The sequence below is a fragment of the Ursus arctos genome, unplaced genomic scaffold (genome assembly GCF_023065955.2).
Source record: "Ursus arctos isolate Adak ecotype North America unplaced genomic scaffold, UrsArc2.0 scaffold_3, whole genome shotgun sequence".
In the NCBI taxonomy this organism is placed as follows: Eukaryota; Metazoa; Chordata; class Mammalia; order Carnivora; family Ursidae; genus Ursus; species Ursus arctos.
Window position 1 is genome coordinate 99,838,907 of NW_026622985.1, and position 12,406 is coordinate 99,851,312.

Sequence of the window (12,406 nt, forward strand, 5' to 3'; positions counted from 1 at the left end):
CTTGGGATTTTGAGAGGCTGCAGCCACGTGGCTGACTACAAAATACTTGTTTCCTGGAAGTGTCTTTCTTTGTACACCTGTTTACTAGTAAAAGTATACTTGCTGTCAAAGCGCTGATTGTCCCTAATGTTGGTTAAGAAACAGCTGCCCAAGAGGTGCTTCTTCCTCATGTGGTGATGGTGGGGGAGAGCCTGAGGGTGTCTTACAGTTGAATACAGGGAGTCTCAGTCCGTCCTGTGCTGCTCTCCTTTCCTGACACAGCTGCGGTCATCCGCAGAGGCGCTGAGGCTCAGCTCTTTGCAAGGACTGGATTGGACTGGTCACTCCCATGAGTTCATTGTTGTTTTTGGTGACAATTGGTGTGATTTGGGTAGTGCTTTATATTGTATAAATTTCTTTCCTTTTGTGTACATCTTTTGTAAGGATCCAACTTGTTGATGACAGTAGGGAAGTACAGTTACTTTCTGGGTGGGGTTTGTGCGTAGTGGTTATAGGACTTGGACCCTGGTGGAGCTAGAGTGTCTCATGGTTTGCCTGTTGACTTTGACACTTCCTAGCTGGGTGACCTTGAGCCAATTACTTAACATCTCTGTGTCTTTGTTTTCACATTTTAAAATGGGGGATGATGTAAATATCTATGTAATGGGGTTGATGTGTCAACAAAAAAGCTACTACACGTGAAGCACTTAGAATGGTTCCTGAAGTAATATACTCAGTAGAAGCTCACGACTTCTTGAGCTGTCATTTATGTCTCTTCTGGTTATATGGACCTCATCCTTCTGTCTCCCGTCCTGCTTTCTGATTTCATGCTGTTGTCTTTGTTAGTCAGGGAAGCAACTATTCTCCATCTCTGTACACTCCACTCATTTATAACTGTTAGTTTTCCTTTATCTTCTTTTAAAAAATGCTTTTCTTTAGGAAAAATGGGTGGTCCTCAAAGACTGATTTCCTCTGTATAGATCCCTTGTTAGCAAACAGTACAGGTAGTTTCTAGATTTTTGCTTGTCTATTTACCAGCACCTTTTTGTATTCTGGTTTTAAGAGTTCTCAGTATCCCCTGGGCAGGTGGTGTTACCTTTTCATTTTTGGTTATTTAGAGTGGTGGCCTAGCGGGGGTGCTTGTCTTCAAAGGGTCGAGTGTCCTGGTCGTCTAGAATCAATTCTCAAATGGGGTTCCTGTCAGTATGGTGACTAGATCCTTTTTTCCCTCACCTATAGAGGATGATTTTAACACTGAAGATGCAGACATTGTATCTGAAAGCTGATTAGGTGATTTGTGGAAATGTTGGAAGAAGTTACATGTTATTCTCTGATAGCTGTCTTAGTCATACAGGTCTGTGAAAGATCTACCCCGTGGGTAACCTCTTGTCCTGGGTCTGTCCATGCTGTTTGACTTTGGGCTATTTATTTATTTATTTATTTTTATTTATTTATTTATTTATTTATTTATTTATTTATTTTTAAAGATTTTATTTATTTATTTGACAGAGAGAGACAGCCAGCGAGAGAGGGAACACAAGCAGGGGGAGTGGGAGAGGATGAAGCAGGCTCCCAGCAGAGGAGCCTGATGTGGGGCTCGATCCCAGAACGCTGAGCCAAAGGCAGACGCTTAACGACTGAGCCACCCAGGCGCCCCCTGGGCCAATTATTTAATCTCTTATTCTTGTTTTCTCTATCTATAAAATGAGGGTGTAAAGGATTTAATAGGGTAATAAGATAACAAAAAGGTATTCAGTGCATGAATGGAAAGATTTGTCGAGTTATTTCTAGTTCTAAAATGTGGCATATAGAAACGGGTGTTTCTGTCATAACTCCACCACTAGGTGTTTCTGTATATTCTGGTATTCCGCAAAGTAGCAGACTTCAAGTAAACAAGGTTTTCAGATAAAGTTGTGCCCAAAACCTACAGAAATTGGTAAGCAGAGTGCTTATAAAAAAGAGTAACAGCCCTAATAAGGATATTGGTGCATTTGCACCTGGAAGCATAGTCTGATTTTCTCCTTCTAGATGTTGTCCTTAAAAGGCATATTTGTTCTTAAGACATTGGGTTCCCCAGCGCTGAGAATGTAATTCAGTGGTAGCCTCTTCATCAACCACAAAACCCCACAAAAATAGATAAAGTGGGAAATTTCTTTAGCTTTTTGATCTGGTAAGGGTTTTGAATTTGTGATGTAATCTGTTCCTCGTTTGCACTTCAGAGCATGAGCATGCTGACAAAACATTTCAGAGTACTGATAGGACTTCCATGTTTACAAAGATAACTCTTAGTCACGATGATGTACTTGTGTGCTCTCATCAGCATCGTTTTTTTCATCTTGGTTTTGCAGTTTGATGAGTGTCAGATGGTCTCTCTCAGTGGTTTTGGTTTTAATTTTCCTAGTTCATGATGTTGGACATCTTTTCCTATTTCATGATAGGTTTTTCAAGGCAGGAGAAAGCCTAGATGTTACCTATTGTAGTTTCTTCCTTTACTGACTACTGAACAGGCCCAGAGAAATAAAAGATCTCAGATTGAGGTAAAAACTGAGATCAGAAGTCTGGTGAGAGCCACCTCCTCTAGCAGAGCCTCCCTCTCTTAAAAGACCACATGTTCCCTGTATATTTGAAAATGTTCTCATTATTAATAAAGCAAAAGGGAAGCATAGCAAGTTTCCTGAAGCAAGCAAACAGGACAGTACCCAAACCCCGAAGTCCTGGGGAGATTTCCCAGGGATCTGCAGACTTTCCAGTGTTGTAGGAATAATGCATTGGCATGTCTTTTTTTCTTTCTCTCCAGCGAACTTGAAGATGACTTACTTGGAGAAGATTTGCTGTCTGGCAAAAAGGTAAGAAATCGAGGTCTTTCTGAAGCCAGCCTCCAGCTGCTTCATTGTACTGATCATACAGGAATATATCATGAATGGGATGTGGTACTGTAAGTTTGGGTGCGGGTTACAGTGTTGTGAATCGAATTATCTTTTAAATGCACAGAGAGCTGACGTGTTTAGTCTGTTAGTAAGTTCTCCAGTAACTTCTTCCTCAAGTGATCAGTCCTTTGATGCAAATATTTTAGTTCTCACTCAGTCCAAGGCACTCAGGTGTTGAGTTTGTGAAAGCAGCAACATAAAACTACCACTCACTCACAAGAAAACTAACATTTGGAGGCTAGTAGTTTGCATTCCATTTTTGAAAGTCTGGAGATAAGCTCAAAGGTAGCTGTACTGAAATGTAACACGCATTCAGATAAATGAGACTTAAAGTCTAAAACAATATAGGTTTCTCTAAATCTTTGTGATCAAGCAAAACTTTGCAGTAATTAACTCTGATATGTGTATATCTATGTGTAATGTATGTGTATGAACAGTGTAAAAACACTTGTTCTTAACTAAGTATCAAGGTAGTTTTTTAATGCTTATTTTTTTAAAGTCTTAAGATTGTGATGGCTTTTTACTGTCCATAGTTATTATATGTAAGCTCATTATACTTTTAGGTGATAAGGTCACGTCCTTTGTCTAATTTATTACATCTGATTATATTTTCCTTTTAATATCATTTATAATAAAGCTAATGAAGATCTTGTAGTAGGAGAGGTACCAGTGTTGCCATTTACTTGAAACTTCCTATGTTGCATTATTAGCTTTTTTGCTAATACATGAACTTGTTACAGGATTCTCTTGAAGCCACTTTCCTTTCTCTTTCCTGTTTCTTACTGCATCACTGGCCCTCAGGTGGCCTGGCTTCAGCCTGCCTCAGCCTTTCTTCCTTTAAGTGGGTCTCATCACCTGTCACTCTCAGTAAAAATTAGTTGAGTTCCCTGTAGATCCACTTATCTCATGTAAGTAAATGGGGAAACATCAAAATATTGAAAGTGAGAAGAGATGGCCCCTCAGCCCGTCCTTGTGTGAGGGGCTCATGCTCCGGTCTCAGGGTGCCCTGCATGTGTCGTGTGATTCGGGCTGCAGGGCTAGTCCTTCCTGTGTCATGGTCACAGGGAAGGTGGTACTGTTTTCTTGATGACTCGGTGATAATTACTTCGCACATCCTTGAAGTGCTCTCAGTGTACCTGGGAGTTCACTACCCTAACGTAAATGTGTTTTTTTCCTTTGTAATTATTTAAGATACTTTAGTGAAGAATACCAATTAGATGTTAAAATGTTTAAATGTAGTAAGATATTTTTTACTTAAGTTGGATTTCTATCCTTGGCAAGCCTGGGGAGCATAGTTTGTCCCGTGTCTCTATCAGGATGTTCTGCCAGCCCTGATAATTCTTTTGGTGTACATTTGTCCCCATCTTGTAAAAGCTTTGGTCAGGTCTCTTACCAATAAAGATGGAAAAGCATAGTTTGGTTTGGATAGTAATGCTGACTCTTCTGGGGAAGTAGGCTCTCTTTCTCTTACTGGACTAGTTGATTGGTGTGTTTCCCATGGAGCAGCCTGCAGCCTCTGCTCAGTGGGAAGGCCCTCACCCACCTTGTGCAGTGGTGAAGTCGCTTTGTCTGGACAGAGGCTCCTAGGCTGAAGGGTCAGAGGGCCGCACAGCCACATACTGAGAATAGTGACAGCATCAGACCGACAGGAGCAACTCGAGGACATGCTCAACAAGGGAAGTTGTGAGGGTGAGATTTTAAATACAGGTGAAAAAGGAAAGGTTGCAAACTCAAGATGAAGCATGCTGGCATGACCCAGACAGAGCCTTGAGAAATGGGGGAAGCTTGGTGCCAGTTGCCTGCCAGCGCATGACCCCCTCTTCAGTTTCTCTGTTTTACGGCAGCAGCAGCAGCTATACTGCCGGACAGGTGCTCTGTGCCAGTTCCAGATCTACCGCAGACGGTCCACCTTCTGGGGAGTCCCGGAGAAGCTTGCTTTTTCTCTCATACTTGGGTCTCTTCCGGGAGAGGAATGACCTGTCTGTGTGGTAAGGTTGGGAGAAAGGATTTCCGTAGTGTTCATTGCCACTTTCTCTTCCTCTCTGGGCTTGTGTTTGCTGCTCTTTTCTGCAGACCACCCAGAACAGGATCCTCCCTGGTGACTCCACCCTTGCCTGAGGAAACAGTTCACTTCAGTTCTTTGGAATGTGGTTGAAAATCAGTTTTTGTCTCGGAGATTGAGTCTAGCTCCGCATCTCCACTTTATCAGCAAAGTGGTATCTTGGTCAGCTGCCTCCTGTGTATGTTCCTCTTCACATTCAGAATTGATACGGGAGGTTGAATCCTCAGAATCCAAAAGTAAGATCTGATCACCATCAGGGCCCACCACAGCATACATTCCTTTCTGTTTGTTTGGTGAATTATTTGTTCACTGATTTTTGAGGAGTCCTTAAAAGTTTAACTAAAAAACTCAAGCAGCCTCTTACTGAATGAAATTTGGCTTTCATCGAATTGTTAATTTTTAAAGATTTCCTGTGGTTTTATTTAATAAATTAGACAGCTAAATTTAGGCAGGCCTGGCTCATCTCCTTTAGTAGAGGACAGATTATGTGGGCAACGAAGCAAAACTTTATTTTGGCCTTGTTAAGCAGTCTGTTTCTTTACATACAGATCCATTCTCCTTTCTTCAAGAAGACTACATGGTCTGTGTTATGTTATTGTTATTATTATTTTCGTAGGCTCCACACTCAGCGTGGAGCCCAGCATGGGACTTGAACTCATGATCCTGTGATCAAGACCTGAGCTGAGATCAAGAGTCAGATGCTTAACCGACTGAGTCACCCAGGCGCCCCATGTTATATTATTTTTATCTTTTAATGTCAGCCACTAAGTAGAGTCCCTTGAGACCAGTAAGAACTAATAAGGTTCATATTTTTTGGCTTATATCAAAAATACTATAATGAAGAATGAATAGATAAGTTTGAGAGATCTGTTTTTATAAGCTGTAAAATGCCAGGAAAAGACTGCTTGTTCGTTTGTTTCATCTTTAAGTAGAAAATGAAGTCTTTCTCTTTTTCCTTTTTCTACTTTTTTCCTAATATGTGTGTGTTCAAGGGGCCTCTCTTGGAGGGGGGTATGGTAATTTATATATACCGTGAAAGTAATTTGAATAGGGAGGAAATTGTGAAGGACCTCCCTGTGTAAGTGTACAATACTGGTATGTATTTAACTTAACAAAACCTGGAACTATAGAAAGTTGAGCAGTTGACAAAATCACTAGGCTTCCTGTGCCTACTTGTGCCATGAATGCACAGGACTGTTGAGAGCAGGGGTGGGGGCCTGAGCTAGGCATGTTTATTTTCATGTGTCATCTCTATTAATAAACCGAAGTTTGTTTTAGTATCTTACCATTTCAATTTGGTGATCAAGTTATCTAAAATCTGCTTCCTTTTTTTTTTTTTTAATTTTTTTTGTTTGAGAGAGAGGGGGAGAGAAAGAGAACTAGTGAGCACATGCATGAGTGGGAAGGAAGGGAAGAGGGAGAAGCAGACTCCCCACGGAGCAGAGAGCCTGACACACGGCTCCAACCCAAGGACCCCGGGATCATGACCTGAGCCAATGGCAGACGCTTAAGTGCCCCTAATATCTGCTTATTTCTGAAATTCTACTTTTATTGTTTAAAAAGTCTTCGGATTTTGGGTACTAACAGTGTTAAAATTAGTCAGATCCTTTTTTTTAAAGTTTTTGTTTTAATTCCTGTTAGTTAACATGCAGTGTAATGTTAGTTTCAGGTATGCAGTGTAAGTGATTTATCACTTCCTTACACCGCCCTGTTCTCATCACAAGAAGTGCCCTCCTTAATCCCCATCACCCATCTCACCCATCCCCCACTCTCCCCCTCTGGTAAGTGTCAGTTTGTTCTCTATAGTGAAGAGTCTGTTTCTTGGTTTGTGTCTTATTTTTTCATTTTTCTTATTCTGTTTCTTAAATTCCACATGAGTAAAATCAAATTTAGTCAAATCTTAAGGATACCATTTTTTTTTTTTTTTGTGTATGATGGGAAAAATATTTGTAGGATACTGCTAAAGGACTCTTTATCCTTTTTTGTTAGATTTAGAATAAATGTGATCGTTAGGCCTGTTGCTTCTATACTTACTTGACTCTGCATCTGAAAATTTGGGGTCACAAGTATACCATATGTGGAATTTCTCAATTGTTAGCTGTCATATCAAAGTGAGATAGCTTACTGAATGGCACATGCTTTAATAACAAGGTTAGAAGTAATGCAGTCAATGTAATTTTGCATACTTGTAACAAGTCTTTGTGGAAGTGGCCTGCATTAATTAGATTTCTTATTTTAATTAGAATCAGTCGGATTTGTCAGATGAAGAGCTGAACGATGATCTTTTACAGAGTGATAATGAGGATGAAGAAAATTTCAGGTATTATTAGCTCATTAAAAATTTTCTTTAACTAAATTGTTAGTAACTAATTTATAATTATAATGGAATATAATTGATAATGGGTATTGTATCTTCAATATGATTTTATTTTAAACAGGATATTAATATAACTCTCTTATGTGGAAGCCATATATATTTTTGTGTAAATAGGTATTGGTCTTGTATTTGATGACCTCTGTAAGTTCTGTTGAGTACAGATTATGAAAACTCAGTAAAGGTATGTACTGCTCTTCTAAAGAATTCCTTTATCTGGATGGGGGCGATGGCCTCAGGCCCTTAATACTGTTGGCTGCAGTTTGATGTTGCTCCTTTTGTTATTTTAGACCGTTTTTATTTATATGAAATCTGTTTACTGAATTGCCATTTTGGAAATTCCTTTGGACTGTACTTTATATTTTTTAAAAGGTTTTATTTATTTATTTGAGAGAGAGCGAGAGAGCCTGAGGGGTGGGGTGGAGAGGCAGACGGAGAAGTATACCCCCTGCTGAGTAGGGAGCCCCATATGGGTATCCATCCCAGGACCCATGAGATCATGACCTGAGCAGAAGACAGTTGCTCCAGCAGCCCAGCCACCCAGGTGCCCTTGGACTGTGCTTTAGACTCTACTTGACTATCTGAATGTCATTGTTTTAGTGAACATAGTTATGTTAGTCTTTTTCAGCTGTTTCAGCAAAACAGTATGAACTGGGTAGTTCATAACAAATTTATTTCTCACAGTTTTCGGGCTAGGAAGTCCAAGGTTAAGGTATCAGTGTGGTCAGTTGCTACTTTGTGGTTCATAGATGGCGCCTTCTTGCTATGTCTTTACAGGGCGGAAGGGGGAGGGGGCTCTCTGGGGCCCTCTCTGTAAAGGCACAGATCCCATTCACGGGGCTCCACCGTTATGACCTTTATAATCATCTCCCAAAGGTCCCACCTCCAGGCACCATCACACTGGGTGTGTTACAGATTCAACAGGATGAGTTTTGGGGGACACAAATAACCAGTCCGCAGCAATTGTGAATGTCTTTTTGTTGTTGACATAGCTCCATTATAAGAGGAAGCGGTATTTTGTATACTCTGGTAGGTGGAGTAATTTTTTCAGTGTTGTGAAAATTTAAAGAGACATCTCTCGGTTATAAATGAGGTTAATAAATATGCCATTTATTATTGAACTACAGATTTGTTCTTGTTTTTTTTTAAAGATTTATTTATTTATTTATTTGACAGAGATAGAGACAGCCAGCGAGAGAGGGAACACAAGCAGGGGGAGTGGGAGAGGAAGAAGCAGGCTCACAGCAGAGGAGCCCGATGTGGGGCTCGATCCCATAACGCCGGGATCACGCCCTGAGCCGAAGGCAGACGCTTAACCGCTGTGCCACCCAGGTGCCCCTGAACTACAGATTTGTAACAGGTTTTCTAATTTAAGATGAGTTTTATGGATAGAAAATACAGTTTTAAGTTAGTTTTTTCTCCCAGTTATTTAAGTTACCCAGTTCCATTCTTTGACATCATTATTATATTTTGGTCTGTTAAGTTTGCCCTCGAAATACAGCAGTTTGGAGTTTACAGCCAAGTAATGTCTTTAAGTCTGTATGGTGCATTCAGGTTCTTGTTAGGATTAGATATCTAATTGATATGTGTGCACTTAGGTTTTTCTGAAAAATCTTGTGCTGTAAGTGTTGCTATCTTGCAGCTTACTGTTAGGCATGTAGCTGTTGTGATTCAGTGGGTGGAATAAGATTTTTTGTGTGTGTGGTTTTAAAACTGTCTTAGGTATTTTACTCAGAAATTATAAACCAGTTTTTTTGAAATTGGTGATTAGTACAAATTTTATTTATTTGAATATTGAAATGTATTTTCACACAGATTTTTAATATTTTGATTTTTTAAATAGGAGTTTATAATTTGCATTGTAGATTTAAAAAGAACAAATTGTTCTAAAATTCAGTCTCATTTTCTGTTAATAGAGTAATACTCCTCTATTTTTACGTCGGAGTCTTAGAAAACAGATACCACCACCCTTTTCGTTCTGGAAGTTAGAATGAAATATAGTCTATTTGTTTTCAGCCCTGGAGTTTTGCCAGACTTGTTTCCCATCTGGTTGATCTGATTCTTTTGGGCAGATAACCTGCAGCTGGTGATGTGCGGGTGCCGTCTGCGTTCGGAGCGTGGGGTGCAGGCTCACCGTGGCACGCTGAGCTCTGCTTTCCTTACAGGTGGAGTGATGGGCGTTTATCAGTCGTCGGAACAGCTTTTCACTGGTCATGGTCTACGTCTTTGTAACAGTTATGCAGGTAGTGACTTAATTTTGAGCTTGATTCTAATTGGGCACCTTTCTTTATATTTTTGTTCTCTTTAGTTCTCAGGGTGTCACAATTAGCTTAAATACCACATCTGGCATGGTCACATCATTTGAACTGTCTGACAACACTAACGACCAGTCTGGAGAACAGGAATCCGAGTATGAACAAGGAGAGGATGAACTTGTTTATCACAAATCCGATGGATCTGAATTGTACGCTCACGAGTACCCAGAAGAAGGACAGTATGAAGGCCACGATGCCGAGCTGACAGAGGACCACATGGAGTATGTGGAGGAGCCGGAGGAGGAGCAGTTGTACAATGATGAAGTGTTAGACATCGAGATCAATGAGCCTTTAGATGAGTTCACAGTGAGTCTTTTTCCTTTGTATGGCCAAAGATAACATGGCTGCCTGGGCATAGTTTTCTAGACTGATTTGAAATCTATTTCCCCTCCCTCGGGAGGGAGGGAAATTAGACCTTATTATCACTGTCTGCCAGTTTCTTTATCTGAGCTATGACAAAGTTTGTGTTGACAGCTTGTTTGGCTGGAGGTAATGCCCCTTTGTTATTGTGGGAGGCTGCTCGGAATTGTGACCTTGAGGATTGCACCTTAAGGAAGAAAACAGCTTTGTGTGGTGGAGATACACTGTCAATTGTTAGAAGTACTTAATGCAGAGCTTTTATCCAGGCTTTAGACAAGATCTGATAAAGTCCTTCCAAGGTGAAAAGATTATTGACCTGCTAAAGACATCTTTAAGGTGCTAATATTCCAGAGTGATTGATGTCCTGTTCATTCATCCTTTTTTGTAACTGAGAACCGTCTAAACATGAATAAAGAGATTGGAGGTTAGTTTTGGAAATGTCACACATAATTTGTTATCTGTAATCAGGAAGCAGAGATTGTGCTGATTTCTATTTCAGAAAGATGATTTTGATAGGTAGCTATTTTTAAAGTTGAACTGTCAAGAAAGCAAAAGGTACTAGTGAAGATTGCTCATCTGTCTTAATGATTCATCATTAAAAGATACTTTCTTTTAAAATACGCACTTAATGAAATTTGTGTGGGAAGGACGTGATATTCATAGTAGAATCTTCGGATTTTCGTGGCACTGTAGTTCCACTGAGATGCATTGTCCGCAGTGCTGCAGGGCTGGGTGGAGGCATGCAGAGTTAGGGATAATAGCTTTTTGCCTTTAACTAATGTTTTTATTCAGAGGAAGCTTGGTTTTGAGAAAAAATTTCAAAATCTGAATTTTGGTCACTGGTCATACATATATAAAAATGGGAGTAATTTTGAAAGGCATTGTTTATGTGGAACTTTAGAATATTTAGTTCTAATCATAATTGTGTTTATTTATCTCAGTAGTTATTTTTAAGATTTGATTCATTTTGAATGCTTTCTCTTTAGCAGATCTAGTAATGAAAAAATGTCATTTTGGTAAATGGAGTCATGTAAAAGGCCTCATGGCTACTTGGTCTTTTGTTAACGGCAACGGTTTGTTTTGTTAATAAATTCTTCACGGTTGTGGACAGGCTCTCTTCTGGTTCACTGGTGTGTTTGTATACTGTCTGAAAGTGGGATACTATAAATTTAAAATGATTCTTAAAGATTAAACCAAGATCTTTTAAAAATGTACCTAGTTATTCCTTGGTTAGAGCATTTATTCTTTCTCCTGTTCATCGGTAAGAGAAGACGATTGGTTAATCACATGCGGGTCCTTTTCCCTTGCAAATTCAACAGTTCAGCACATCTTTACTGATGTCCAGGCATCGGGGGCACCAGTTTTGCTAAAACATGAGACATGAGGCATGGCCCCTGCCTTCTGTGAACTTAGAATTTGGTGAAATAGATCAGCGTGAAAAGCACTAGTGTGCCGCATAGGAGGTGTTTCTCACCGTGGCCTTCTGGCCTACTTTGTTGTCCAAGGAATTCTCATAGGTCGGGACCTTCCGTCCCTTGTGTTCCATTGTCAAGCTAGAGGTTACGTTCAGGCTCCTGGTTGTATAAAATCCAACTTTGTTATCTGACATCTGTGGTCTCAGAGTCCGGTATCCAGAAGAAAAACAGTGTGGCAGTTCAGTAGACTTACAGTACTTGCCCACGTCAAAATGAATTTTTTTTTCTGAATTAAAAAAAAAGCCTTAAACAGTTTTGCTTAGAATTTCTGAAAGTGTCCTGATATTTTCACAGGGAGCTGTAGACTTGAGAGGTGAGGCGAGTGACCCGCGAGCCGCGTCCGCTCGCCTCCGCACATCTGGCTTCATAGCCCTGGCCAGTCTTACTCTCTCCCCTGTTTGTTCCGGATCGTTGGTTTCTTCACAGTTCCCACGGTGGTGGAGTGTACCATTACCTGTTCTTTGGACGGAGGAGAGAGCTGGCCTCCAACTGACGCACCCTGCTCCGGCTCTGGGACGGGTGCACCATGAGGGAAGTAGTCAGGAGAGGACGAGCGAGCGCACGAGTCGATTGTGCCCCTGTGTGTCCCAGGGGCGTCGTAGTTTGTGGGATGGTTTATCTCACTGTGCTTCGTGTCCTAGTTAGGAACTGTTAACGTGTCCTCTCAAGCTGGAACCCAGCTCGGTGACACCCGAGCATGAGCACGTTCTGTCCATTGGGGCTCACTCCTAAAATTGCGTGGACGGATTTTGCGTGTAACGGGGAATGGAGTCGTAAAGCCACAGAATTTTACAGTTGCAAGGGACACTTCTACATAGGAAGAAGCTGAGGTCCACATTTAAAAGTTGGTAGTAGAACTCCATTGTTCTTTCCTGTTACACTCAAAAGTAGGCCTTGGGTTTTGTGAATTTCGC

The 12,406-nt window shown here is 40.6% G+C and overlaps 1 protein-coding gene across 9 annotated transcripts in view; it reads left to right on the top strand.

The window, feature by feature from the left end:
• RBM33 (RNA binding motif protein 33) overlaps positions 1-12,406 on the top strand; it is a 131,186-nt gene that overhangs the window by 30,464 nt on the left and 88,316 nt on the right. For all 9 annotated transcript variants that reach the window (XM_026479211.4, XM_026479212.4, XM_026479216.4 and 6 more), the window contains exons 3-5: positions 2,777-2,825; positions 7,212-7,288; positions 9,651-9,963. In XM_026479211.4, coding sequence (XP_026334996.1) covers positions 2,777-2,825; positions 7,212-7,288; positions 9,651-9,963 — 439 coding nt within the window. The remainder of the gene's footprint in view (positions 1-2,776; positions 2,826-7,211; positions 7,289-9,650; positions 9,964-12,406) is intronic.